The following is a 26,407-nucleotide window of genomic DNA, read 5'->3' on the forward strand; positions in this document are numbered from 1 at the left end:
CCCTCCACCTCCACCCTGGATGCTGCCACTCCCGATGGTCCACTTCACTCCCACCTACAAGGCTCACCCTCCCGTCCTGCAGAAACAACTAGCCCTGGGCGCCATAGCATCGGTCTCGGCTACCATCGTCACGCCACACCACCTCTACACGGATGAGTCTGTGCAGGCGGACGGCACAGCAGGGTGTGCAGTTTTCTCTCCTGACGCGGCACCTCCAGCAGAGGGCTGGTTGGACGTCGGCTGCCGGCTCAGTCCAGCTCCACCTTTTGTGAGTTGCACGGCATCCTAGATGATGTGAGTCTCCTCTGTGAAAGACGCCTCAATGGTGTTGTCATATGCGACTCCCAGGCAGCCCTTCATGCCCTTTCTTCGCCAAACCCAGTCTGTCGTCATCTGGTTAACAGGATCCTGACGGCCCTGGCCTTGGCTCATGAGTGATTGTTGGTCATTAGGTTTCTTTGGATCCCCTCCCATGTCTCGCTAGCTTACAATGACAATGGATCGCCTGGCTAAAGCTGCTTGTGGCCTGCCTGCCTGCGACGCTGGCCCTGCCCCCTCCCTCCGGTGCCTCAGGACCAGGATCCGAGCAGCCTCCCTCCTCTCTACGGCCGACAGGACTGCCGACCAGAGGACGGCCAGTGTTACTATTCAGCACTATGCCTTTCGTCACCATCGCTTCAAGTATCGCCGCCGGGGGCTATGGGTGAGGAGGCATAATGTGGTGTCGGCGCGGCTGCGGCTCGGCTACCGTCCTCTGTGGCAGGTGGCTGGCTTGGGAGACGAGCCTCACTACGCCTCCTGTCCCCTGTGCCACTCTCCCAACTCGAATCACTTGCGCCACTACTGCCTGGACTGTCCTGCTGTGGGAGACCTGCTCCCGCGCGAACAGCCTCTCCTCGCCGTGTGCCAACACCTGCTGCAAGGCGACCATCTACACCTCATGTTAGCCCAACACCCACTGTTTGGCGGCTGTTACCAATCAGTGTCTTTCATTTTACCACCCTCAACTCTTTGTCACCTTTTACCTTTAGCATTCCTAGTTTTTCACTGTTGTACTAATCTTCTATTTTGTTGTTTATTTTTTATTAATTCTTATTTTATTCTCTTATGTTTATTTATTTCTTGTTTTCTTTATTTCTCTGTCTATTTCTTTGTTTAATTTCCTTGTTTATTATATTTTTTTTTATAAAATTTTCTTTCTTTATTGATTTTCCATATTATTATTATTATTATTATTATTATTATTATTATTATTATTATTATTTATTTATTTATTTATTTATTTATTATTTTATTTTTTTTTTACTTATTTATTTTCTGTCGTTACTGTTCTAACTACACTTGTTTTGGTTATTGTTATTGTTATTATTTTTCTTATTGTTCTACTGTTGCTCTTCTGTAAATTTCTGTTTTTTGATCGTATGTATAGTCTGACGCCTGCCTTGTGCGCAATAAATTTATCAAACAACAACAACATCATGGTATTAAGGAGGTGAAAATTCTCCGATATTCCTAAAGCTTCCATGGCAGTGGTCTTTCGTGACTGTTATCGCGTGGTAGGACTGGCCATGTGTACCTGGTCACACTACAAGAGGGGAGGGGTGGGATGATGCGCGCGGGATGCTCTGCTGAGGCAAGAACGGGGTGATAGGGGTAGGTAAGGATGGCACGTCTCAGAGATCACAGCTCAACGAGCCATCACCTGCAACATTGATCACTGGCACTGCAGTACATTCCACTAAACACTGTAGTAGGGATGTATCGGATGACAGAATCCGCATCCGCATCTGCGGAACATTCGCATGATTTTTAACATTTCATCCGTATCCAGTGCTATGATAAAGATCCGGATCCGCATCCGCATTTTGTGATAAAATAATTATCCACCTGCATAGCACACACAAAGAGGATGCGATGGATACATTCTATACATTACAGACTACAAGTATCCACCTGCATAGCACACACAAAGAGGATGCGATGGATACATTCTATACATTACAGACTACAGAGCTGGGAAGGTTTAAAAAAAGAATGTTTACTTGGTTATTTACTAAAATTACACCTTTTCTTTATTTCCTTTCAAATTTACACAACTTAATGTATCAAGAGTTTTGAAGAAGGGCAGGAGGCAGAGAATTTTAAAGTGACTATGTATGAATTATGTTAACATGTGAAAGTATGTATGCATGTACAGTGTGACAGTACTGTACATTATATGCACTATATGTAATATTGCAAAAAAAAATTAAGTCTGAAGGGAAGCAGCCTTTCTGGCAAGGAGAGGAGAGGAGAGAGAGAGAGAGAGAGAGAGAGAGAGAGAGAGAGAGAGAGAGTGTGTGTGTGTGTGTGTGTGTGTGTGTGTGTGTGTGTGTGTGTGTGTGTGTGTGTGTGCGCGCGCGCGCGCGCAGTATGGATTTGTGTTCGTAAATAATGTATACATGAATTTTGCATGTCTGTGTATGTAGACCCTACTCCCTGTTCAAGTCCATAAGAAAGATTTCAGTGCTTTATCTTTAACTTTATACTGTGTAATTATACAAAAAGAAGACTGAAATATATGAACCAACATCGCTGAGCACTTATCGCAAAGGTCATCTGGCAATAATTGGTGCCAATTTGTAAATCTATACTAAAAACCTTAACACATCCGCGTCCATGAGGGTGTCATAATTTGATATTCGCACCCGCAAAATATGTACATAAAACATCAGCAGCCACGGATCTCTAAATTCTGACATCCGATACATTTATACAGTGTAGTACACTATCACTGTAAATCCTGAGGAATGCGGTAATCGTGTCATGATGGCATCAGACACTCACTGCACCATGTAATGTTCTGGCTGTGTCACAGGTCCAGAAATAAAACCAGAAATTTCTGGGAGTCCCGAGTTCTAGTGGGGCACGAAAAAAATACAAATATATGCACAAAGAGTCTGGAAAAAAAAAATCTATCCTTTGGCATGGAGAGGTGTGTATACCTTGCAAGGGAGCTGGGCTGCAGCCAAAGAACGTATAATAAATGTAGGATCCTTGGCCGCAACTGAGAGCGGGCGCGTCGCGGCGTTGCATGCGCAGTGTCATGCCTTGCCCACACACATTCTAATCCAGTGGTTCCCAAACTGGGGGCCTTGGCCCCCTAGGGGGCCATGTAGCAGAATATAGGAGGCCATAATCTGAGGATATGTATATATTAAACCAAAGGTGTTTAGCGGGTAGGCAGCCAATGAAAAGAAATTACAGGTTCAGTACAAATGACTAGACTACATAGACAAATGGCTTTTTGACACCACCTACCATTTTCATCAACTTATTCCTGTGAGGCTTCCTTTTCTCAACTACTCCACATTAAAACGAAATGTCGCAACAGACTTCAAGTGAAGCATGACCTACGGTGTGCTCTAAGTGAAACAGAGAAGAAGCTTGTTGATAATCCATCACACTGAGTGGAATGGATATTCAGTTGAAGGAAACATGAACCTGGCATGGATGTTTAGAAGCAAATAGTGTGGAAGGAGGTGAGGTGGGCGTGTGGCCACTGAAGGCCTTGGTTGTGGAAGCTAATTATGACTCCTTATGATTGCATTTCACTTCAGAATCATCAAATTTGTCAGATTCAAAGACCGGATCATATTGCGCGGGATTAATACACTTTTAAACCACTGGATTTTTGTTTTATTTTGTTCTTTTGTTTGTTTATTGTTGAAAAAGCTTTCCGCAATAATGCCATTTATAGTATAAATGCCATTTAACTCCAAGTATAGACACTTTTTATGCGCATTATGTTACTTCTTTAGTACCACTTCAATTATTATATGAGATTCAGCAAAGGCAAGCTAGGAATTTCTTTATTAATACTTAACAAAAGAAAAACATAAATGGAATCAATAAAATTACAGGATTTACTAGAGTGTTTTTTTTTTTTTTTATATGGAGCTAATGAGTGTAGGAGTGTTGACAGTCAGTGCAGTCGTGGGTTATGCTTGGCGGCGGGCCATGGACAAGGATCATGTATGAAAAGTGGGTGAAGACCTGAAAAAGTTTGGGAACCACTGTTCTAATCCCACAAACATGATTAACATTTTTTATTTTTTTTATTTTTTAACTATCATGTTTTTAAACAAGAGTAAGCGTAAACAAGTAATCATCTTAATGCTGTAGATTTCCTTGTCTGTTCGTAGGATACCATACAAAAAAGGAAGAGTTTCCTAGCTCACTCGTTCCGTCTTTTAATCGCCTGTTGCGAGATGCATGAATACAGTGGTTGAGACAGACTTCCCTATCCACCGAGGGCTGAGGTGACTTAAAGAAAATACATGTTTATAAATGTTACTCTGATTTAAAGAGTAGCTTTACGCTTCTACAGATTATCATGATTTCTACTTTATTAACAGAAGAAATACCTGAAAATCAATTAATCATCTATGTAACCTTTGAATAGTCGTGGGAAGAGAGCAAAGCGTTTTGAGGGGAGAAAGCCCCCGGGAAGGATCTGAATGATGCGTCTGAGTGTGGCGCCTTGTCTGGGCCACCCTGTGTGGGATAGCTGGCTTGATATAAATCATCTCAATACTAATTATAATTATCCTTCACCTGTTCAGTAATTTTGGTAGTATATGAGGCTTCAACGTCACGTGGTGGTCGTTTCAGTTAGCGAGATCATCATTATCTGCCTCGGGCTTGAAAGATTCCTCGTCGAGTCACGCACACGGCGCATGGCACAGTTAACCTTCTGCATTCTTTTCTCAAAGCTGGTATGAAATACTGCACTGCACCCAATGCGATATACATTACCAACCTCAAACCGAGCCAGATCCAGATTGTTTGTGAAACAGCCCAGTATTATCATTATCCTAATGTTATTATTACTTTAACTCCCCGCCACAATTATCACACATTCGCTATTCAAGCACTTGGTCGATATTCCTAAACGTCTGATCTAGATTACTTGAACAGGTTTTAGTGGCAGTAATCAAAATTTTCCAGAGGGTTGATAGTTGAACAAGGGTTTTGTATCACAGAGAGGAAAAGCACCCATGATAACCCAACTGATAATCTGTCACAGTTGAAAACATTTCTAACAAGAAAATGTTTAAGAATAAGGTTTCGTACCAATCCACCTTAACAATAATAAAACGTTCACAATTTCATCCTTTATTGGAAAACTGGAAAATTCTACTTAGTTGTAGTTTACAACCCATGAATACATGAAGCATAGTATATTATACTGTAATGATGTAATATTTTCTGAACCTTATTTGACCCCCTCTCATGAAAGGTCTCAGGAGTATAAGATCCGTATTCTGAAACTCTTTGCTCTCATCACAATTATTTTTAAAAGCCACAGAGATGATGATTAACTGCGTTCTCAAGATTCTCCTGATAATAACGTAGAAAAAATCTTGTTAATCTGTCACTCAAACCATAAAAAAAGAAAAAAGAAAAAACTTAAAAGCCTGTTACTTCAACAAGTCTTTTTTGAAAGCAGTCGGACTGTGGCATAGAAGGGTTCCAAAATATGATCCTAAAAGGCCATTGAGAACATTGCTGCAAATAGCAAACCAGAGGCGACGCTACAATACTTGGGACATTTTGAAACACTTCTGCACCACGCCTCTCTTTCAAAAGACTGTAGTTGAAGTTACAGTTCTTAATGATATCCTAGTGACAGATTAACAAGATTTTCTGCATTGTTAACAGGAGAAACTCTTGAGAAATTGGCTAATCATCCCCGTGATTGAAAATAGTCGTAGTGAGAGCAAACGGTTTCAGAATACGGGGCCGTTCTGTGAAGGTAATGGACTGCTCTCTGGTTTTATACTGACCATCCTAACTAACTGCTACCACCCATCCTTACTAACCACCATCACCACTCACCCTGATTACCATTGCCATTCATTTTGACGAACTACCATTACCACCCATCCTAATTCACTACCAATACCACTAATCCGACAAACTACCATTACCTCCCATCCTAATTCACTACCAATACCACTAATCCTAACTAACTGCCATTATCACTCACCCTGACTACCATTACCAGCAGCATAACCAGACCTCTGTAATGGAAAACTTACAAATTTCGAAACTCAAAATATAAATATATAGTGACTAGGATGATAAAATAAAAATATATAGTGACTAGGGTGATGTATACTCGCACAAGTACGCACGCATGCACCCACACATACACAATGAGACAAACAGCAGCAAGGTTACAAGAACACAGGCGTTCTGGCGAGTGTTCCACAACAAAAGCATCATTGAGGCAGCGCTAAGGAATGTTTCAGTGCAAGCAGAAAATACAATCAAGTAGAGAATAAATTTATATCATTTTTTGCAAGCTCTGTGGTGGTGATTGTGGTGGCGATGGTTCACTCCGCCCATAACACCACACCGCAGTCCTTCACAACCACATCTGTAATGTAGTACTGCTTGGCTGCCTCCATCACCCCTTCCATGCCAGCCTCTATCTCACCAAACACAGTGTCCACAGGGTCTCCTTCCTCCTCCAAGTCCTTTATGAGGATACCAAAATTGGAATTCCAGTTGGACCTGTCATCACCGCGCCAAACAGCGTGCACTGCCCCCGCCCGGCGTGACTCGCGGTAATCCCCCTTGTCGAGGTCAGGCAGCAAGGGGCTTCCTCCCTTGCCGTTGTTCCTCTCGTAGTCTCCCCCTGACACACGCTCGCCTGGCTGTCCGCTGTACTTCAGATGAAAGAACGTAGTATTGGCGTAACAGGGCCCCCTCTCCCCCGTGCACAGCCAAATGAACTGTCGTCCCAGCGGTGTGTCGGGAATGAGCCGCACCAGCACCCGGCAAGGAGGGCTGTCCGGCCACGTCAGGTCCAGGAAGACAAGGCAGGGTGGAGCGACCGGGACCACCTCGTCAATCTGTGCACACACACCAGCGTGACACACACACACACACACACACACACACACGCAAAGTACTACTACTATTACTTATATCACCTTTACTAACACTACAACCTTAAGTGAACAGTACATCAGTGGCCCTGCGCTAGAATCCCCAGTTAAACTCTCCGTTACAAATCTAATCTTCAGCAACACAACTGAGATTACTGCAGGCATGAGACTCACCGGCACCACTGCGGCTCTAGGAGGTGGGCGCTGGTCCTGTAGGGAGTGGAGGTACAGGCAATCGTCTTGAAGGCTTACTTGAGCGTACCGTTTCTCACCTTCAATTGTGTGGGTGGCGAAGACCAGGCCCGCCTCCAGCAGACTCCTGGTGGGCGGCATCAGTAAGTAAAGATCCTCGGCCTGCCGGACAGAGGCAATGGCTGGTGGGAAGGCAAATGTAGGGCGGTAATGTCTGCCTGTTAGCTAAGCAGAGAGAGAGAGAGAGAGAGAGAGAGAGAGAGAGAGAGAGAGAGAGAGAGAGAGAGAGAGAGAGAGAGAGAGAGAGAGAGAGAGAGAGAGAGAGAATTTTTATATAATAATGCTGCTGGAAGTCTTGAACACACACACACACACACACACACACACACACACACACACACACACACACACACACACACACACACACACACACACACACACACACACACACACACACCTCTAGAGTTGGCGCTAGCAGGGCCTCCAGCCTCGTCAGGATAGTGGAAGGCGGGGCTGCAGGGGCACTGGTTTCTGCTTCGTCATCACCACAAGCGCCCTCTGTATCAACTGTGCCCTCTGCGTTCTCCGTGTTCTCCTCCATGTTCTTCGCATCCAGGGCTGCCTCCATAGTCTGCACAGCTTTCAAGGCTGCCCTCGACGTCACCCTCATCTGGAACGCCAGATTCAATATCCTTAGAACACAAAAAATGTTTTAGGAATGGTGCAGATCTTCATTGTACATCTATAGCACGGGTAAAATGTGCTAGAAAGTCAACTCCCTTTTTTTTAACAGACTGCCTTGACTTCTGATTCACAGCCGCAGTATTGCATGACCTGCACTTTAATACCGTTACTTTCATGTTTACTGGTCCTCTGAACTTGCGCATGCAGGCTTTCCCTTCCGACGGACTTGCTGCACGAGATTTTCTACGACCTTCAACCTTTGTCCTTGTTAATGCGGCATCCTCATTCAATACGAACCACTTGTATTTCATTTGTAATAGCTCGAGTTTTAAAACACAGAAGAGTTAGGCCATGAGAAGGAGCGTCTGGGAATCGAACTTCCAGCCACGATACTTTATGTACACCACATGTTACACAACAGGCCGTGACAATTACCTTGGCCTAAGAGGAGTCAAGCCCACCCTGATTGCCCCACCAGCAGATTTCCTTAATGTGACCACGCTTCTTCTGCGACACAAGGCACCGGCAGACCAAACACTTAGGGGCATCGAGAGGTTTGGTTAACTTAGGTTACGTTTGGTCGAGTACTACTCCTCGTCCTTTACTGTGTATATATATATATATATATATATATATATATATATATATATATATATATATATATATATATATATATATATATATATATATATATATATATATATATATATATATATATTTTTTTTTTTTTTTTTTTTTTTTTTTTTTTTTTTTTTTTTTTTTTTTTTTTTTAAGTGCCATGAACTCCTCACTGACAGGAGGTGAATGTCACTAGGTGTTAAACATACGTTAGACATGAAGCAGTCTAACCTTTCTTCCCAAACTTCTGTGAAGCATTTCGAGTCTGCTAGCGCGGTGTGGAAACCCCGCCCCGGTGGGGGAAGCTGAGAGGCAACCTGTTACTGCTGGGAATGTGTGTTCCCGTCAGCTCATTATTATTCTTAATCCTAATGAGGAATATCCTAGGCCGAGATTTGGGAGTGCACTCACCTTCCTGATTGTGGCAACAGTGGGCACTTTAGGAAACATTTCCTGCCACGCCTGCGTCCTCTGGCTCTCCTGGTCGGCAAGCAGGTCTGCATCATCAATAGCCTCGAAAGCCTCCTGTCTTGAGGTGACCGAGCGTAGCCTACGTAACATTAGGTGTTGCTGTTGCTCCCCCTGCTGCACCTGCTTCCTTTTGTCCTCCACCTGGGCCTCCTCCTGCCTCACCAGCAGCCTGGCACCCTTGCTCCTGTCCACCAGTGTCTGAAGTCTGTCTTCCAGGTGCTGTTGCTGCTCTCCCCACACCCCCAGGGATGTCTGGTAGTGATCCAGCTGCACCTGGAGCTCCTGGCACCCCCGGATGGTGGCCAGGACTTTCTCTTCCTGCTCCTGCAGCATGGACCGTATTGCCCGGCTCAAACACTCCGCTCCCTTCACATCAGGCTGCATGTCAAGTGATGGCACAGGCTCTCCTGCGTCTTTCCCGGCCTTGCCTAGAAGGGAGGCTGGTGCCGTGCCTCGCAGTCTCCTTATGAAGTCCTCGGTGATGTAGGAGATGGGGAACTGCCCCGCATCAGGCACGACGTGTACGAGGCGACAGTTGGGGCAGGTGACGTGACCCAGCTCCTTGAGTCCATTGATGCACGATGTACAAAATGTGTGGCCACAGGGCAAGTTGCGGGGCCGCTGCATCACGTCATCGAAGGCCGAAATACAGACGGGGCACTCCTCGGGGTTATAGCCCTGCAACAGAAGCAACGTGAAAGCAGCGAGGCGGCAGGAATCCAAGGTAGGGCAAGACACACTCCATTACATCATCAAACAAGGAATTATATGTTTTTGCTCATGGAAAGGAGGGCATGAATCTCACGCCTTCCAGGGAGGAAGGGGAGGAAGTATCCTGAAGGGTTGGGAGTGGTAAAAAAAAAAAAAAAAAATCTCACATCTCTTGTTCCAAACTTTCTGCCTGGCTGCAATGTTCCAACACCACCCACTCACCTGCCAACCTCACCACACCTCCTGCTGGCAACACTCCCCTGCCCTCCACACTCCTGCTGACAACACTCCCTTGCCCATGCCCTCCACACTCCCACTGACAACACTCCCCTACCCTCTACACTCCTGTAAACAACACTCCCATGCGCTTCACACTCCTGCTGACAACACTCCCTTGCTCTCCACACTCCTGAGTAAACGACACTCCCCTGCCTTTCACACTCCTACTGACAACACTCCTCTGGCCTCCACACTCCTGTAAACACTCCCCTGCGTTTCACTCCTACTGACAACACTCCACTACCCTCCACACTCCTGCCTCTTTCCCTCCACACTCATGCTCACAACACTTCCCTGCCCATGACCTCCATACTTCTGTTGACAACGTTGCCCTGCCCTCCACACTCCTGCTGACAACACTCCCTTGCCATCCACACTCCTGCTGACAACACTCCCTTGTCCATGCCCTTCACACTCTTGCTGACAATGATAACACTGTCCTGCCCTTCACACTCCTGTTGACATCACTCTCCTGCACATACCCTCCACACTTATGGTGACAATACTCCCTTGGTCACGCCCTCCACATTCCTGCTGACACTGCTCTGCCCTCTACACTTATGCTGACAACACTCCCCTGCCCTTCACACTTCTGCTGACAACACTCCCCTGCCCTCTGCACTCCTGCTGCCAACACTCCCTTGCTCTGCACATTCATGCTGACAACACTCCCCTGTTCTTCACACACCTGCTGACAACACTCACCTGTCCCTGCCCTCCACACTCCTGTTGAGAACACTCCATTGCTCTTCACACTCCTGCTGACAACATTCCCTGCCACTGTCCTCCACACTCCTGCTGACAACATTCCCTGCCACTGCCCTCCACACTCCTGCTGACAACATTCCCTGCCACTGTCCTCCACACTCCTGCTGACAACACTCCCTGCCACTGCCCTCCACACTCCTGCTGACAACATTCCCTGCCACTGCCCTCCACACTCCTGCTGACAACATTCCCTGCCACTGCCCTCCACACTCCTGCTGACAACACTCCCTGCCACTGCCCTCCACACTCCTGCTGACAACACTCCCTGCCAATGTCCTCCACACTCCTGCTGGCAACACTCCCTTGCCCCTGCCCTCCAAACTCCTGCCAACAACACTCCACTGTCCATGTTCTCTACACTCCTTCCGACAACACTCTCCTGCCCTCTAGACTCCTGCTGATAAAGGTAGGCGCACACTTGTTCGCATCGTACGGACGGCACGCATCGTACGCATCGGATTTTAGTATTCTTTACATTATTTCAAATGGGTCTGCGCGCATTTGACCGCGTCGTACGCATCGGACATCGGCAATGCCGACGAGGATCCCCGAAAGAGCATTCAATCCGATGCGTACGAACGATGCGGATGGCCTCTACGGCATTTGCCGGCAAATGTGCGACCCCATCGTCAGTTGCAGCCAGAGCGCCGTCGCGGTCGGATGCAAACCTTCTTCGGTATTTATTTTATTTTTTCTGTTTGCATAGCTATGCTTTGCTTATACATAATATATAATGTTATATTAACTCACTGACTGTTTTTAGATTTTTCTCCAAATTCCAGCCTTTTCCTGTTTATGTTGTGAATCCATGTTTTCCTTTTTTTAACTTTCTGTTCTTCTTCTTCCGCCAGCATACAGCTAACCACTACAATTTCTTCCTCTTCACTATCACTGTTCAACATTTTCACAACTTTATACACTAGAAAAATATGGAGTATGTCCTTCCAGAGAGAGCTCAGCTTCACAACTGCGGGTGGTGAATGGTCCAATGCCGACAATGTGCGCAGAAAATCCGATCCGTCCGATGCGTGCTGTCCGTACGATGCGGACCAATGTGCGCTGACCCCAAAAACAATCCGATGAGTACGATGCGTGCCGTCCGTACGATGCGAACAAGTGTGCGCCTACCTTAAGACTCCTCTGTCCTCAACACTCCTGCTGACAACACTCCCCTGCCTCTGCCCTCCATACTCTTCTACCTTATCTCCCTCTACTGCTGCCGTTCCTCTAGTACTACTGTTTGATAACGCCTACCTTGTCGCTGTCTTTCTGAGCCTCCATATCTGCTGCCTTACCGCCCTTGCATGCAGGGTCCATGGTGCCCCGCAGACAGGCCTGTGGGAGTGACAGACATATGAGTATCTTTTAGGAGCGCCAATACATATATTCTGAAACATACGCCACACCTCCACTACCCTCAACAGGCTCTAGTTCAAGTTCCAGTGGTTTCAAGGGTGTTTTATCGGTTCTACTGATAAACTGACAAAAATTTGTAAATTATTAGCTGGAGAGACACTACTGAAAATCTGCCTAGTTAAGTATGTGGCCTTAGCTGCGACCTGTGGGTGATGGCCGTCGAGTTGTGTATGAAAGGTGTATGATGAAGAAATGGGTTACCACATATAGCAGGTACTTTTTTTTATGTAAGAAGTGCACCGCCCAAGGGCAACAAAACTGTAAAAAAAAAAAAAAAAAAAAAAAACACTGGTGCCGAACAGAGTCTAAAGCAGTACAGTAAAATCCCTCTTATCCGGCATCAACGGGACCGCCGACATGCCGGATACCAGAAGTTGCCGAATACTTGAATATAAGTGAAATTATGTCCACAATCACCACCCTACACTCACGCATCTTACCATAACAAAGATCAGCTGATCGCCGTGCCGCGCGTCGCCACCCGCGCTGCCACCTCACACTCAGCAACACACAATACTACTGTACTAACACTGTACAACTTTAGGCATGATGACGGCGTCAGGCGATAAACAGTGCACACGCGGGACTGAGTCACTGAGTAAACACAGTGCAGTGGGCCGCGGGTTGTGCGAAGCAGTGCGCTCTGGTGGCGAGGGGACAAAGTATGCCTAGCGCGGGAATTTTAATCGATTTTATGAGTATACATTGATTTTTTATTGATTTTAAGGCTCGGGGAAAAATGTGCCGGATACTTGAAGCTGCCGGATACTCGAATGCCGGATGAGAGGGATTTTACTGTAGTAAAAAATTACAGGATAAGTCTCTTCAAACCTCCCTCTTGAAAAGTTCACGTCCTAGGAAAGTGGAAATACAAAAGCAGGCAGAGTTCCAGAGTTCACCAAAGAAAGGGATGAATGCTTGAGAATACTAGTTAATTCTTGCATTAGAGAAGTGAGAGAAAGAAGTCTTGTGCAATGAGGCCACAGAAGGAGGGGAAGCATGCAGTTAGCAAGACAAGAAGAGCAGTTAGCATAAACATAGCGGCATGAGATAGCAAGAAATACAACATTGCAGTGATGAAAAAGAGGCTGAAGACAGTCAATTAGAAGAGACGAGTTAATAAGACAAAAAGCTTTTGATTTCACCTTGTCTAAAAGAACAACATGAGTGGAACAACCCCATGCATGTCAAGCATACTACATACATGGATGGATAAGGCCCTTGTACAGAGTTAGCAGCTGGGGGGGGAGGCGTTGAGAAAAACTGGTAGAGACGATTCAGAACACCAAACTTCATAGAAGCTGTTTTTAGCAAAAAAATTTATGTGAAGTTTCTATTTTAGATTATAAGTGAAGGACAGCCTTAGGACATTCAGTGTAGAAGTGGGGAACAGTTGAGTGTCATTGAACATAAAGGGATAGTCGTCAGGAAGGTTGTGTTGAGTTGACAGATGAAGGAATTAAGTTTTTGAAGCATTGAACAATAAATACTAAGTTAGCTCTGGCCAATCTGAAATTTTAGAGATCCAAAATCAGGCGTTGTGTGGCTTCCGTGCATGAACTGTTTACTTCCTAAAGGGTGGGACGTCTAAGAAAAGACATGGAAAAGTGCAAGGTGGTATCATCACCATAGGAGTAGATAGGACAAGAAGTTTGGGTTAGATCATTAATGAATAAAAGGAGGCCTACCCTTCTCTTAAATACTACACTTAATACACTTAAATAATTCTAAAATAGTTTATTTTATTTTTATTTAAATCATGATTTTTTACTCTCAATATAACACTTGTATCACTTTTAATATTTATTTATTTTTTTAAATTTAAATCATGATTATTATTCTAAATATAAGAGTATAGTATAGTATAGTACAGTATAGTTTATTTAGATTCTTTTTTTTTTTTTTACTGTCAATATAACACTTAAACAATTTGCAATACAGTACATTTAATTTTTTTTTTTTTTGTCTCTCAATGTAACTCATATAACTTTCAATAAAGTAAATTTCATTTCATTATATCATGATTTTTCACTCTCAAGACAAACAATTTTTAACACAGTATATATATTTAATTTTTACTTAAATCATGGTTTTTTACTCTGATTTAAAACGATTTGAATCACCTGATTTAAATCATTTGATTCAAATCAAACTAATTCTGATGCTCATACAGGTACTTTGTTCGACATTAGTCAAGTGGGCGAAGATAACGAGTACGTATTACTAACTGAAGATATTCATGTTATTTTAAAATCTTTAGGTTTTTCAGAGAACAGATTTAATTAAGATGTCACCTCTGACAGAAGCTCATATAGCAAGAAGTTGCTTGAGGTACGTAAATAATAATATAATAATATAATAATATAATAACATAATAATACAATAATGAAAGTATCTTTAATGGAAGAGTGGATGATGATTGTGGAGTGGAGAATTTTTACACAACTTATAACATAATCATACATCGTGTTCATGGTACGTGGAATATTGTTAAATTTGTTAAGAGTTTGAGATACCCAGTTTTGACCCATTATACTCAGATGTACATTGTGAATTGCATACTCGACTGGAGTTTGAAAGCGTGGCGGCAAAACAAGTGAGTGTGGTAAGCAGGAAAGTAATGCAGTTTGTTTGAGACCAGAAAGATGGGAGAATGAAAGGAAAAGTGAGTGTGAGAGAAGTGTTGATGTGAGCAGAGTGAATGAACTGGTCATGAATATGGAGGATTGTCGGTTAATGACGTAAGTTAACAATTAGAATGTGTATTACTAGAGCTTGCTTTAAGAGTTTTTCCACAATATGGTATAAGAAAATATGTTAAGATAAGTAATAATGCTAACATGACAGGATACGACAAACAATATTATAACAACAGAAGATAATATCATAAAGCTAAAAAACAAATATAACAGACAAAAAAAAAAAAAAACGCACAATAACGTAAATGGCTATGATAGAAAAAAAGTACGAAGTATAAAAGAAAGAAAAACATAAAAAGAGTTGAAAACAAGGAAACAGCTAATATACTTCAACAGTTTAAGAAAAAAAAAAAAAAAACGAGTAGACCCAAAAACCTACTGAAAGATATTAAGTCAAACAATTTACTGAGCCAAGTCAGATATCACTTGACAAAATAATTTCATGATCATTTCAAATTATTTTATACAGAGAACAAAGAACTAGATGAGAACATACAGTACGAAATAGATAATGGTGTTAACTTGCCAATACTTAGCAACCCTATCACTCAAGCTGATATATAAAAAAAAAAGATAAATAAATAAAAAATAAAAAAAATGCATAAGTAAATTGAAACACGACATGTCTCTTGGTAGTGATAACATCATTAATGAATATATCAAGCGCACACAAGATCTACTTTGTCCCTTGTACGTAAAATTATTTAACAAAGTCCTTGATACTGGTGGTTTTGCGTCAGAGTGGCTTACTGGTGTTATTGTGCCTCTATACAAAAATAAGAGATGTTAACGACGCTAATAACTATAGAGAAATTGGCGTACAAAGCTGTATGGTGAAATTCTTTACATGTCTTGACCCTCTAACTGCTATTCGCCACATCTTTTCTTAATCACTTTAAGACATCTTTATTTGTTCTACAGTTACCTCCAAACTATTATTTTCAATCGCTGATTTTCTTGTACATGCTTAGAAAGGCTTCACACATTGCCCCTGGTGCTCCTAACTGTTTCATGTCGCAGTGAAGTAGTTAAACGACCGTCTGAAACTGTTCTCCGACAAGCTTTTAATTTTATCAACTCCTCTCTTTTAATTAACTGTCTTCAGCCTCTCTCTCATCGCCGCAATGTTGCATTTCTTGGTATCATCCACTGCTACTTTCATGCTAACTACTCTTCTGAGCTTGCTAACTGCATGCCTCCCCTCCTTCCGCGGCCTCGCTGCACAAGACTTTCTTCTTTCTGTCATCCCTATTCTGTCCACCTCTCTAATGCAAAAATTGACCAGTGTTCACAGTCTTTCATCCCTTTCTCTGGTAAACTCTGGAACTCTCTCCTTGCATCTGTATTTCCTCGTCCCTATGAACTGAATTCTTTCAAGATGGAGGTTTCAGGACACTTATCCTTCGTCATCTGACTTTTCTTTTGGGAACCCACAAAAGCCAGTGTTAAAGATTAGGGACACAGCGAGATCGTGCAACATAAAAGCACGACACTATTGTGACATCAGATGTTTGAGAGCCAGACTTAATTGACAAAAATTATGCTTTGGTGTTACATGTGGATTATGAAGGCAATTATAAGAGTAAATTCAGGGTAAACTTAACTCAGATTTACAGGCAATGGTAGCGAGACTAGGTGTAATCATGATAGATACTCCGCCTACTCATCCTTTCGTGACGACGAAGCGACGTTCAACTATAACGTAAGAGTACCACCCATCCAACTCTCTCTCTCTCTCTCTCTCTCTCTCTCTCTCTCTCTCTCTCTCTCTCTCTCTCTCTCTCTCACAAGTGTTATTTGTGACAAATGGCGGGAGAGGCCTTGGAGAGCCCCAGGGAAGGAGTGATGCGCTGACTTTAGTAATTAAAGTAATAATTACAGTGTTATTTAGCCAATGGGAAATGCAGCATTGATGACCTTGGATCTTCCTGTGTCTTGTTGCTCGCGTGCCTCATTTACCTTTTCATTAACAGAGCCCCATGCAGCTTTTTTAGTGCCGCTGAGTGAGTGAAGGCCTTCAGGCTACATATTTCCTCATAATAATGACTTAATGAAGAAGGAAAGTCTCGCCATTGGTCCAGCTGGGTTTTCTCTACTGGCCTTTTCGCCCTTAGGGGTCATCATCTCCTCCATACTATAGAAAAAGGACAGGAGGCGCTGCTGAGTGGGAGTGGCGCGGCAACGCTGCCTCAAGGTCGTAAACAATATACCCACCTTGCGCGGGATCTAATTTGCTTATTAATAAACAAATTTATGCACTCATATCTTTACAAAATCGTTGATAAATTATTATTTTTTATTTAATAAAAAAAATGTAAAAAGATTGCACTATTAACTCGAAATTGCTAAATATAAGATTTTATTGTTTTGCTCTTTCACTATTTCATACTTGGACTTAAAGAGTTCGGCTCCCCACAGCTTTAAGCACTCTTAGGAGATAAGCACAAGTCTAAGCAGAAGGCTGAGACAAAGACTAACAACCTTTGTTAATACGGCCCATGTGATGTTACAATTCCCTGGTAGTACTTGCCGAGTCTGTGTATGTTACAAGCTATGCCACTATGGGGTGAATCACTTCGGGTAGCTCAATAGTTCCTCGGTGACGTCATGAGACACGGAGATGTAATTGTTGCCTGAGTCACTCCTGGTCGTGTTGTAAAGTAACCGCGCGGCTCTGCTCACTCCGCTCCTCCCGGAACACTTCACTCACTGGACTTTCACCACGAGCTCCCTAACGTTGTACTGCTTATCACGTCCCACACCCCCGCAATGTCTGTCTATCTTATCCACATTCCTTGACCTTCCTAACTCTTACCTCACCCATCTCCTGTTCATGTTCTGCCGCCGCACATTCTCTACTCTCCTGCCCGCCCATCACATCTAGAATGAACACAAGATACAGTAAATTAACAAGCAAGACTCACATATTCAGCACTATTTGCATTTTAAATCCATTGTGTAATCATTGACAACAGTCGAGTGACATTACGCACTCACTTTCTTTGTAGATTTTTTCCCTCATTTTTGTCCTGATCTGCAAACAATATATCAGCTGATTTAGCTCTCTGTTTTTCAAGGGGCACTGATGGCATAAAACGGAACCTCAGATCATTGTAAAATGTTAATAACAGTGAAAGTAAAGAATGTAAGTGTTACCGAATTCTAAGCACTACTGAATAATCACTACGTACTGTGTACTGTGGGAACGTGGCACCCGGGACCTTATTCTGAAATACTTCTGTGCCGCACCTACACTACTTTCAAAAGCCTCTTGTTATTATGGTTTTCGAGACAGATTAACAAGATTTCCACATTATTAACACAGAGAAACACTCATAAGAACCCAGTAAGTCATCCGTGGCCTTTAAAAATAGTTATGGTCAGAGAATGTCTCATACGGTATGCGTCAAGTCAGTTACTGCATCTCTCACAGACCGTGGTCACCTCTTCACAGCGCACATCACCTCACCGCCTTACTTCGCAGCTCTCTACTGGCACGTTGTTGTACTTAGCTTTCACATGCTAGAGATTAATTCTTGTTAGACTAGCACTTGGATAATGACACTTGGATAATGACAACAGCATTCAGCTTCATAATAACTTCCACAAAAGCCTGCTGAAATTAGTCGAGATAATACGCCAAAAATGTGAGGACGTGCTCCCGCCACAAGTCAATAACACCATGATGCCGACACGCCTCTTCCACTAGAGTCTGGCGCAGCACTTAAACTAGTGATACGACTCTGTTTTCATGTAACACTTCTGCACCCGCTAGATCTAGCAAGATATCCGCTAATGTCATCACTGCCCTTGTCACGTAGCCGTAGCAACTAAATACTCACGCCGTGCGAGTTGTTGCTGAAAAGTAAGGCCCGTAAGGTGTCAACTTTGCACCCACATCTGGCAGGCAGTGAGCTTCCACGCCGGCAACATTCGCCTGCCCCCATCCACGGGATACCAACAGCTTTGTTTCCCACTCTTCAACCTAATGCCTCATTCCTTCTCTACTAACCTTGAATTTTCAGCTCCCTTCAACCTTCATATGTGTTGCCATCCCGTACTGCTCCACAGTAAGCCTGGCCTTGCCTTGAAGATTGATTGGCTTATCACAACTAAGCTCACCACCAGGTGTGCCACGCAAGTATGCAGACTGTGAAGTGCAAAGCGAAGCTGTAGACTGCAGACTGCAGACCAGCCCAGACTTGTCATCCTCTGACAGACTCCCCGCTGCCAGGCGTACGAGCGTTTCTCAACAAACTATAACAGCATTCAGTTTGCAATGATTTATGAGCTACGCCTGACCAAGACTCGCAGTACGGTATGATATAGTACTCCATAATGCTACTCCATACCTGACAAAAATACCGTACCGTAATTTCGTATCCATAATCCACATGTGCTTTGTTTCGTACCACACCTTCCGTACCGTACAGTACGGTATCGCGTCGTAATTCCGTACCATTATCGCACTATCAGGAATATATATATATATATATATATATATATATATATATATATATATATATATATATATATATATATATATATATATATATATATATATTATTATTCAAAATGCCACGATATATGATTTTAGCGAAATGGAGGAAAGCATGTGTTCGTAAGGACAGAACTCGACAACGACAAAAGAGTGATTGAGGAGACACGTGTTCAGGACGGGTACAGTCTTCCCCAGACTATGTAGCAGCTGGTGGCTCCCAGGCTTACCGCAGTACAGACCACGTATGTACTCTCGCTGGAGCCACTAACGCATTAACCCACTGAATGCCGGTAACGCAATTCTTTTCCATAATCAGATGCTTGCATGTATTATGATGAAAGACAACAGGAAATGGTTAATTTCGCAAGTATGACTTTTTATCACCATTACCATATAGCATATCGTTCCCAAGATACGTAGCCTGCATAGCACATCTCTTTTAAGATACAAAAGTGTTCATCACTGCCAGAATAAGAAAGTACTTTATACTGTCAGAATTTAGGAGCACTGGTGAGGGATACCGGCGTCAAGGGTTCGATCCCGGCCGGGAGAAGATAACAATTTTTTCACTAATGCCGAGTGGTTTAACCCTTCCACTGCCATACGAAACAATCAAGAGCACCAGAAGCAATGCATGAAGTCTTTTTAAGTATCTACAAGAAAGCAGAGGATGAAAATAATATATATATATATATATATATATATATATATATATATATATATATATATATATATATATATATATATATATATATATATATATATATATATAAGCTCGTCTGCTCCGCCAACAGGCATCAGGCCTTTTAAATATAGCCTACTAGACGCTAATTGGAAAAAAAAAAAATGTAGAGATATCAAATCATATACCTGAGAAATAATTAAAAACCAAATTGGCCAACCCAAATCTGAACCCATCACATGCACGTACTTAAAAAGCAAGAACAAGAAGAAAGCGCGTCCAGCCCATCCCCCTTCAAACTACCCCCACAAGTATTAGCACCCTCCAGCACAGCAATATTTGAACAAGGGGCACCCACCTATTCAATTCCCTCCCAGCATACATCCGTGACATCAAGGGAGTGAATACAAAACACTTAAAGAGGAAGCTGGACAAATTCCTGGTCACAATCCCTGACCTGCCAGGAGTACCGAGACGAACACGACACTAGGCAGGGTTCCCTCCGTCACGGTACTTTCTTGCAAGCGGTTTTCTTGCTTTAAGAATAGCACCAGACTTGCTAGGAGTGTCCGATAATCTTGTAGATGTAACAGTACATGTTGCACTTGAATGGTTGCATGGCACTCAGGCCAAGTCAGGCAGAGCAGAGAGGGCTGGGCAGTCTCTGCCTCTGCCTGCCGTAGCTGTCCCTTTATAAGCTTGCACTTTCGTAGCTGTCTGCTCCTTGTTTACAAACGAAAGCCGGACTGCTGTGACCATTTTAAAGGGTTTATTTCAATCCTATATTTGGGTAATTGTTTAACCAAATCTTCACTCACGTTCTTCCTCTTGCGGGCTGCGATGATCTCCCTTGGACCATATGTGCCCTGGTGACCTCCTGTGAAGCAATCATAGGCTAGGTAGTTGTCCTGTCTCCTTTAGGTGGGCACATGTGAGGCGGATGACTTCAGGTTGTAGTGAGGGGTGGACGCCCGCTGCAGTTTCAAGTTTAGAGCACAGTACAACATTGTGTGAGTGGAAGCGGTGGCATTCGAGCAGGAAGTGTCCTATGGTCTCCTCGGTGTGTCTTCAGCAGGGGCAGTAAGATCCGTGGGGCCAGACCCAGGCAATGAAGGTGAGAAGTGAGCGAGCGAGCTTGGTGTGGCCCTGACGAAGGCGGGTGAGAGCGACATTCAACACGCGGGACCAAGGACGTTCCTTGCTCAGGACTTTTTCCTCATCCAAGGCTGTGGGGACAAGTCACTGTCTGCGGTGCCGACCCATGAAAGTGATGCGGAGGGCGTCATGGAGGGCACTATCGCAGCTGGAGCGGGTTGTGTTATGTTTGCTTCAGACAGGTTTACCATGGCAGCGGCGTCCACGACCACGACTTCGTTGCTTCGGATTCCTGAGTGTGAAGGCACTGATTGGAATGTTATTTCCCAGCCTGTAGTGGTGAGGTGAAGGAGAATGCTCTGGGCGCTGTGGACATGGGCCGTGGCTGACAGTGGGAGGTGAGAGAAGAGCAGGTGTAAGGAGAACAGGAGTCAGTGTAGATGACAGCTTTGCCCTTGCTTTGGGTGGTGTGGAGGGTGGTGTAGGCTGGTGAAGAGCAAAGAGCTCAGCTGTTACCACACATGTCTCAGGAGGTAGCACCACGTTTTGCACGTGGATGTGGCAGGGTCATATATTGCTGCTGCTGTGGCAGGAGGGGAGAGAGAGTGTGAGCCATCTGTATATATTTTTAGATGGTAGTGCTGGTACAATGTCTTTTCCAGCTGGAGGAAGAGGGTGACTGCCAGGACAGGGGAGCAGGAGTTGTGTGGTAGGGCTGGAATATGTACGGCAAACATGTTGGTGATGTCTTCCCATGGTGGTATAGGAAAGCGTGGGCTGATGGGCTGTGGTGGTGGTAGAAACAGGTAGAGTGTGGTATGAGCTTGTTTCAGCCATGTTGTTGTGGACAGCAGAGGACAGGCATGTTTATCAATACGCCTTTGTTTGTAAACATTGGGTTCTGAGCATGCACAGTTCGCGGGCGGACAGTCGCGTGCAAGAGGACAGCTGGGAAGACAACATTTTGTCATCAACATAGCTGAAGACTTACTTGGTTAAAAGATAAGATAAACATAGAAATGAAGTAGAACCTATAAAGTGTTCACAACAGTCAAACTTTCATTTGTAAACAAAGAGCGGACAGCTACGAGGGGGCCGCACTAAGGATAGACAGTTGATAGTGGGCGCATCTCACTGGGAATGCAGTGGATGGACAGAATTCTTGACTTTACCTGCTACTAAGTGAATGGAGAGCTGTAGATACTTTAGGAGCTGTCATTGGTAAATGGCTGGCTGGCTGGTTTCTCCCTATGTACACGAGTCTTCTTACCTTTTTTTTTTTTTTTTTAATTTAAACAAAGATACATTATCACCCGAAGGCGCACTGCCGTGTGCAACCTATTTTAGGGGTGGGACACAACACACAAATATATATATATATATATATATATATATATATATATATATATATATATATATATATATATATATATATATATATATTCTTTATGGACTTATATTGTTAGCAGGGGGTTGGGAACGAGCCCCTCCAGTGGTGTGCTGCTAACTTCACGTCCTGGGTATCCATCCCCCTGATATGAGGGACGGAGGACGCGAAGACGTTCCACAGTCTGGAGACTCTCCCCCAAAAGGTGCGCTGGTGTTGGCTGGAGCAGGAACGCGGCACTTCCACTGAGTCACCACTGGATAACACCGTTCTCGTGTCCCGCGAGGTGACTCTGGTGGGCAGCCGTAGTCCCGCTAGATGTGGCACACCCTGCACCTGTGCCTTGTGGAACACCACAAGGGCCGCCACGTCCCTGCGGTGTTCTAGCGTGTCGACGGGAGCCTCAGGATGGGCTGGGGCACCTGCTGCTTCCATCAGTCGCAACGCCCGTCGCTGGATGCCGTCGAGCTTGCTGATGTGTGAGGCAGCACAGGACATCCAGGAGAGGGCGGCATACTCTAAATAAGGCCGTATCTGGGCCTTGTAGAGCAAGAGCCTCCCTCTCCTGTCGAGCAAGTTGGCCACCCTCCTCAAGGAGGAGACTCGGTGTGGCTTCCTGGTGGGCCTCCTGGTCCCCACCACCACGAGCAAAGGCAGGAAAGCCGCACTCCGCTGATGCGCTAGCTCTTAAAATAAAAATTTTATTAGAAAAAATAACGGAACTACAAACTATATGGTGCATCGTATACGGCAAATCAGAAATACTTGCATAGCTATCCCCCAAGAAAATCTGAGAGAGCTCTTTTAAATGTATTAAGATTAAAGATGGAAACTACTACAACTGAGAGAGAGCATTCTATAGCGAAACACGTCTGTTGCTGAAAAACTTTTTTCCTACACTAACTGGATTCTTACACGAACAATTTTATATCGATGGCCCCTTGTACCTGCGTGAAGTGGTCTGGCAAAAATGTCATTTGGCTCTATTGTTCAGTTATTATGAAAATTTTTCAATATTTTATAAAACGGAAGCGAGCCAGTCTACTAATCTAGCTAACTGATGCACCTAATTGGGAAGGTAGCAAATGGTAATAATTCTAGGGTTTATCAACTAATAAAGAAATGAAGAGCTGTTCATACTTTAAGAGCAGTCATTGTTGGTGCTGGAAGAAGCTTGAGTCTGGCGGAGCGGAGGACGCGAGGGTGTGTTGGCGCCTGGCCAGCATCTGCATATATCTCGCTGGAAAACACTTTAAATACTTCACTATACCTACCTATAAAGTTAAATTAAATGATTATTCCGTATAGAAAGACTGGAAGACAGTCCATATATAAGCATAGGGGCATGAACTTAAATCTACAATATTCTAATTACACATATAGAAAACAAAAACATTTCAAATCCGGAAAAGATGCGTATATATATATATATATATATATATATATATATATATATATATATATATATATATATATATATATATATATATATATATATATATATATATATATATATATATATATATATATATATATATATATATATATAAAGTAATAAAAATAATAGAAATATAGTAGAATAAAAATATAAATTTCCAATTGTAAATATTATACATACATAGTAATAATAATAGAAATAATAATAATAATAATAACAATGATAATAATAATAATAATGATAATAATAATAATAATAATAATAATAATGTAGATAGGTAGTAAAAACGTAATTACAGTAGTGAAAGGAATAATGACCTTTTCTTTAACTCTGATCCTTCTGCTTGTACTGTCATCCTGTCTTCTCCGTTAGGCTCCTCCGATCACAATCTCATATCTTTATCTTGTCCTATCGCTCTAATCCCTCCTCAGGATCCCCAGAAGCGGGGTGCCTCTGGCGTTTTGCCTCTGCCAGTTGGGGGGACCTGAGGAGGTATTTTGCTGATTTTCCTTGGAATGACTACTGCTTCCGTGTCAGAGACCCGTCTCTGTGTGCCGAGCAAATAACAGAGGTGATAGTGTCTGGCATGGAGGCGTACATTCCTCACTCTTTTTCTCGACCTAAACCTTCCATATTATACATAACCTTCCAGTATTACATTAGTGAATTAAATAATTATTCGGACAAGAAGAGAGCTTGATGGGGATTAGTTTTTTTTTTTTAATATTTGTCTATTTTATTTTTTATTGATTCAATAGAATTGCTGTGTACGATTCCTGCAGGAAGTTTATTCCAGATATTTACTCTGCGATTAAAGAAAAATGCTTGGCCTCGAGGGATTTAAAGGAATTTGAGGGGATCTGAGGGAATTTTAAGAGGATTTGAGGGATTTGAGGAATTAAAAAGATATCTCCAAGGAGTTGACTGGCGACGGATGCAGGGTGAGGTCAGGTCCGGGACGGAGTTGAGAGAGATAAGGCAAGATGAGAGAGGTGAGGTGTGGTGTGAGGGTGTAGGACAGGAGGAGGGAAGATGTGTCCGGAAGGGGCGAAGGAAAGACAGAGGGGGAGATAGGTGTGAGTATGTTGGAGGGTCAGATCATGCTGAAATGGGAGAGGTGAGGTCGAGGCGAGTAGATGAGGGAGTGGAGAGGATGGTAGGGGCCGAGATGAGGGGATTAGGTGAAGTAAATGTAGATGAGATGTATAAATATTTCGTAAAGTGCACACAGGTCAGTTAGAAAACATCCTGTATAGAACAATAAGATCACAGAAAAATGACCCTAAATGGATGACTGCTAGGTTAAAGCATTAAATAGGGCGGAAGAGAAGTATATACTCGTATAAGAGATTAAGGGCAGGTGAAGAAGTTTTAAGGCCACAATATAATTAATTAGTTAGAACAGTCAGGAGGTTAACGAGGAAAGCTAAGGGCAATTATGAATTGAAGGTAGCCAGCCAGGCGAAGACGGGCCCCAAGGGATTTTATCAGGTATACAGGACGAAGAATAAGGATACTGTAGGTCCATTAAAGGCAGCTGATGGGGAGCTGGTTAGTTCTGGGGAGGAGATTAGTAAAATTCTGAATGATGAGAAGCTGACAAATATTTCCATAACTAAGGAGATAGTGGAACAGGAGATAGATTGGTTAAAAAGTTCAAGACACCAGGACCAGATGAAATATATCCCAGAGTACTTAAGGAATGCAAAGAGGTTATTAGTGAGCCGTTAGTTTCTGTCTTTAGGAAATCACTTGAGTCAGGTGAGGTACCAGTAATGTGGAGGCAGGCTAATGTAGTATCCATCCAGAATGTAGTATCTCCAGAAAGGAGATAAAACTTTAGCGTCTAATTATAGACCTGTCAGCTTAACTTCTGTTGTGGGTAAAATATTGGAGTCAATAGTTAGTTCTGAACTCCGTCTAGGAAAACAATGCATATAAGCCAGAAACAGGGCAAATAGGGTATTAGGATTCATTTTTAGGAGTGTTAAAAGTAGAAGGACGGAAGTAATATTAAAGTTATACTTGGCACTGGTCAGACCTCATTTAGACTACGCTGTGCAGTTCTGGACCCCACATTACAGGAAGGATATAGGTCTTTTAGAATCAATACAGAGGAGAATGACTAAAAGGATACAGGTGATGAGGAGTATTCCTTACGAGGCGAGATTGAAGCTGTTAAATTTGCATTCTTTAGAGAGACGTAGGTTAAGAGGGGACCTGATAGAACTCTTCAAGTGGTATAAGGGTTATAACAAGGGGGATGTAAGCAAAATTCTTAGGATCAGCAACCAGGATAGAACAAGAAATAACGGGTTCAAGCTTGAAAAATTTAGGTTTAGGAAAGAGATAGGAAGAAATTGGTTCTTAAATAGAGTGGTAGATGAGTGGAACAGACTCAGTAATCATGTTGTTAGTACTAGGACATTAGGGAGCTTTAAGAGAAGATTAGATGAGTTTATGGATGGGGATGATAGGTGGAAATAGATAGGTATATTCCATACAGGGACTGCCACGTGTAAGCCTGG

General features: G+C 43.2%; 2 protein-coding genes across 9 annotated transcripts in view; both read right to left on the minus strand.

The window, feature by feature from the left end:
* Positions 1-5,141: 5,141 nt before the first annotated feature.
* On the minus strand, positions 5,142-19,000 carry LOC135115202 (uncharacterized). 8 transcript variants are annotated; one of them, XM_064031711.1, is made up of 8 exons: positions 18,789-19,000; positions 17,774-17,810; positions 17,592-17,656; positions 11,916-11,996; positions 8,844-9,581; positions 7,588-7,800; positions 7,113-7,292; positions 5,142-6,902 (listed from the first exon to the last, which is right to left on the minus strand). In XM_064031711.1, the coding sequence occupies exons 2-8, from the start codon at positions 17,796-17,798 to the stop codon at positions 6,381-6,383; spliced, it is 1,824 nt and encodes a 607-aa protein (XP_063887781.1). In that variant the 5' UTR covers positions 17,799-17,810; positions 18,789-19,000; the 3' UTR covers positions 5,142-6,380. The 8 variants fall into 8 exon arrangements, with proteins under 8 accessions (XP_063887781.1, XP_063887783.1, XP_063887779.1 ...); XM_064031713.1 differs by having other exon boundaries at positions 17,770-17,810; positions 18,789-18,997; XM_064031709.1 differs by lacking the exon at positions 18,789-19,000 and adding an exon at positions 18,619-18,738.
* Positions 19,001-20,438: 1,438 nt separating this feature from the next.
* Positions 20,439-26,407, minus strand: part of LOC135115204 (uncharacterized) — a 16,990-nt gene continuing 11,021 nt past the window's right edge. The window contains exons 4-5 of the mRNA XM_064031717.1: positions 23,582-23,681; positions 20,439-23,127 (exon numbers count right to left, since the gene is read on the minus strand). Coding sequence (XP_063887787.1) covers positions 22,517-22,939 — 423 coding nt within the window. The 5' untranslated portion in view covers positions 22,940-23,127; positions 23,582-23,681 and the 3' untranslated portion in view covers positions 20,439-22,516. The remainder of the gene's footprint in view (positions 23,128-23,581; positions 23,682-26,407) is intronic.

Source organism: Scylla paramamosain, chromosome 29 (genome assembly GCF_035594125.1).
Source record: "Scylla paramamosain isolate STU-SP2022 chromosome 29, ASM3559412v1, whole genome shotgun sequence".
Taxonomy (NCBI): Eukaryota; Metazoa; Arthropoda; class Malacostraca; order Decapoda; family Portunidae; genus Scylla; species Scylla paramamosain.

Coding starts and splice junctions, on each gene's coding strand:
- LOC135115202 (XM_064031709.1), bottom strand. CDS start 18,723: ATGGGGGCAGGCGAATGTTGCCGGCGTGGAAGCTCACTGCCTGCCAGA. Junction 11,997..17,591: donor ATGAACAGGAGATGGGTGAG/GTAAGAGTTAGG, acceptor TCACTCCCACAG/GCCTGTCTGCGGGGCACCAT. Junction 6,903..7,112: donor CTAGAGCCGCAGTGGTGCCG/GTGAGTCTCATG, acceptor GTGTGTGCACAG/ATTGACGAGGTGGTCCCGGT.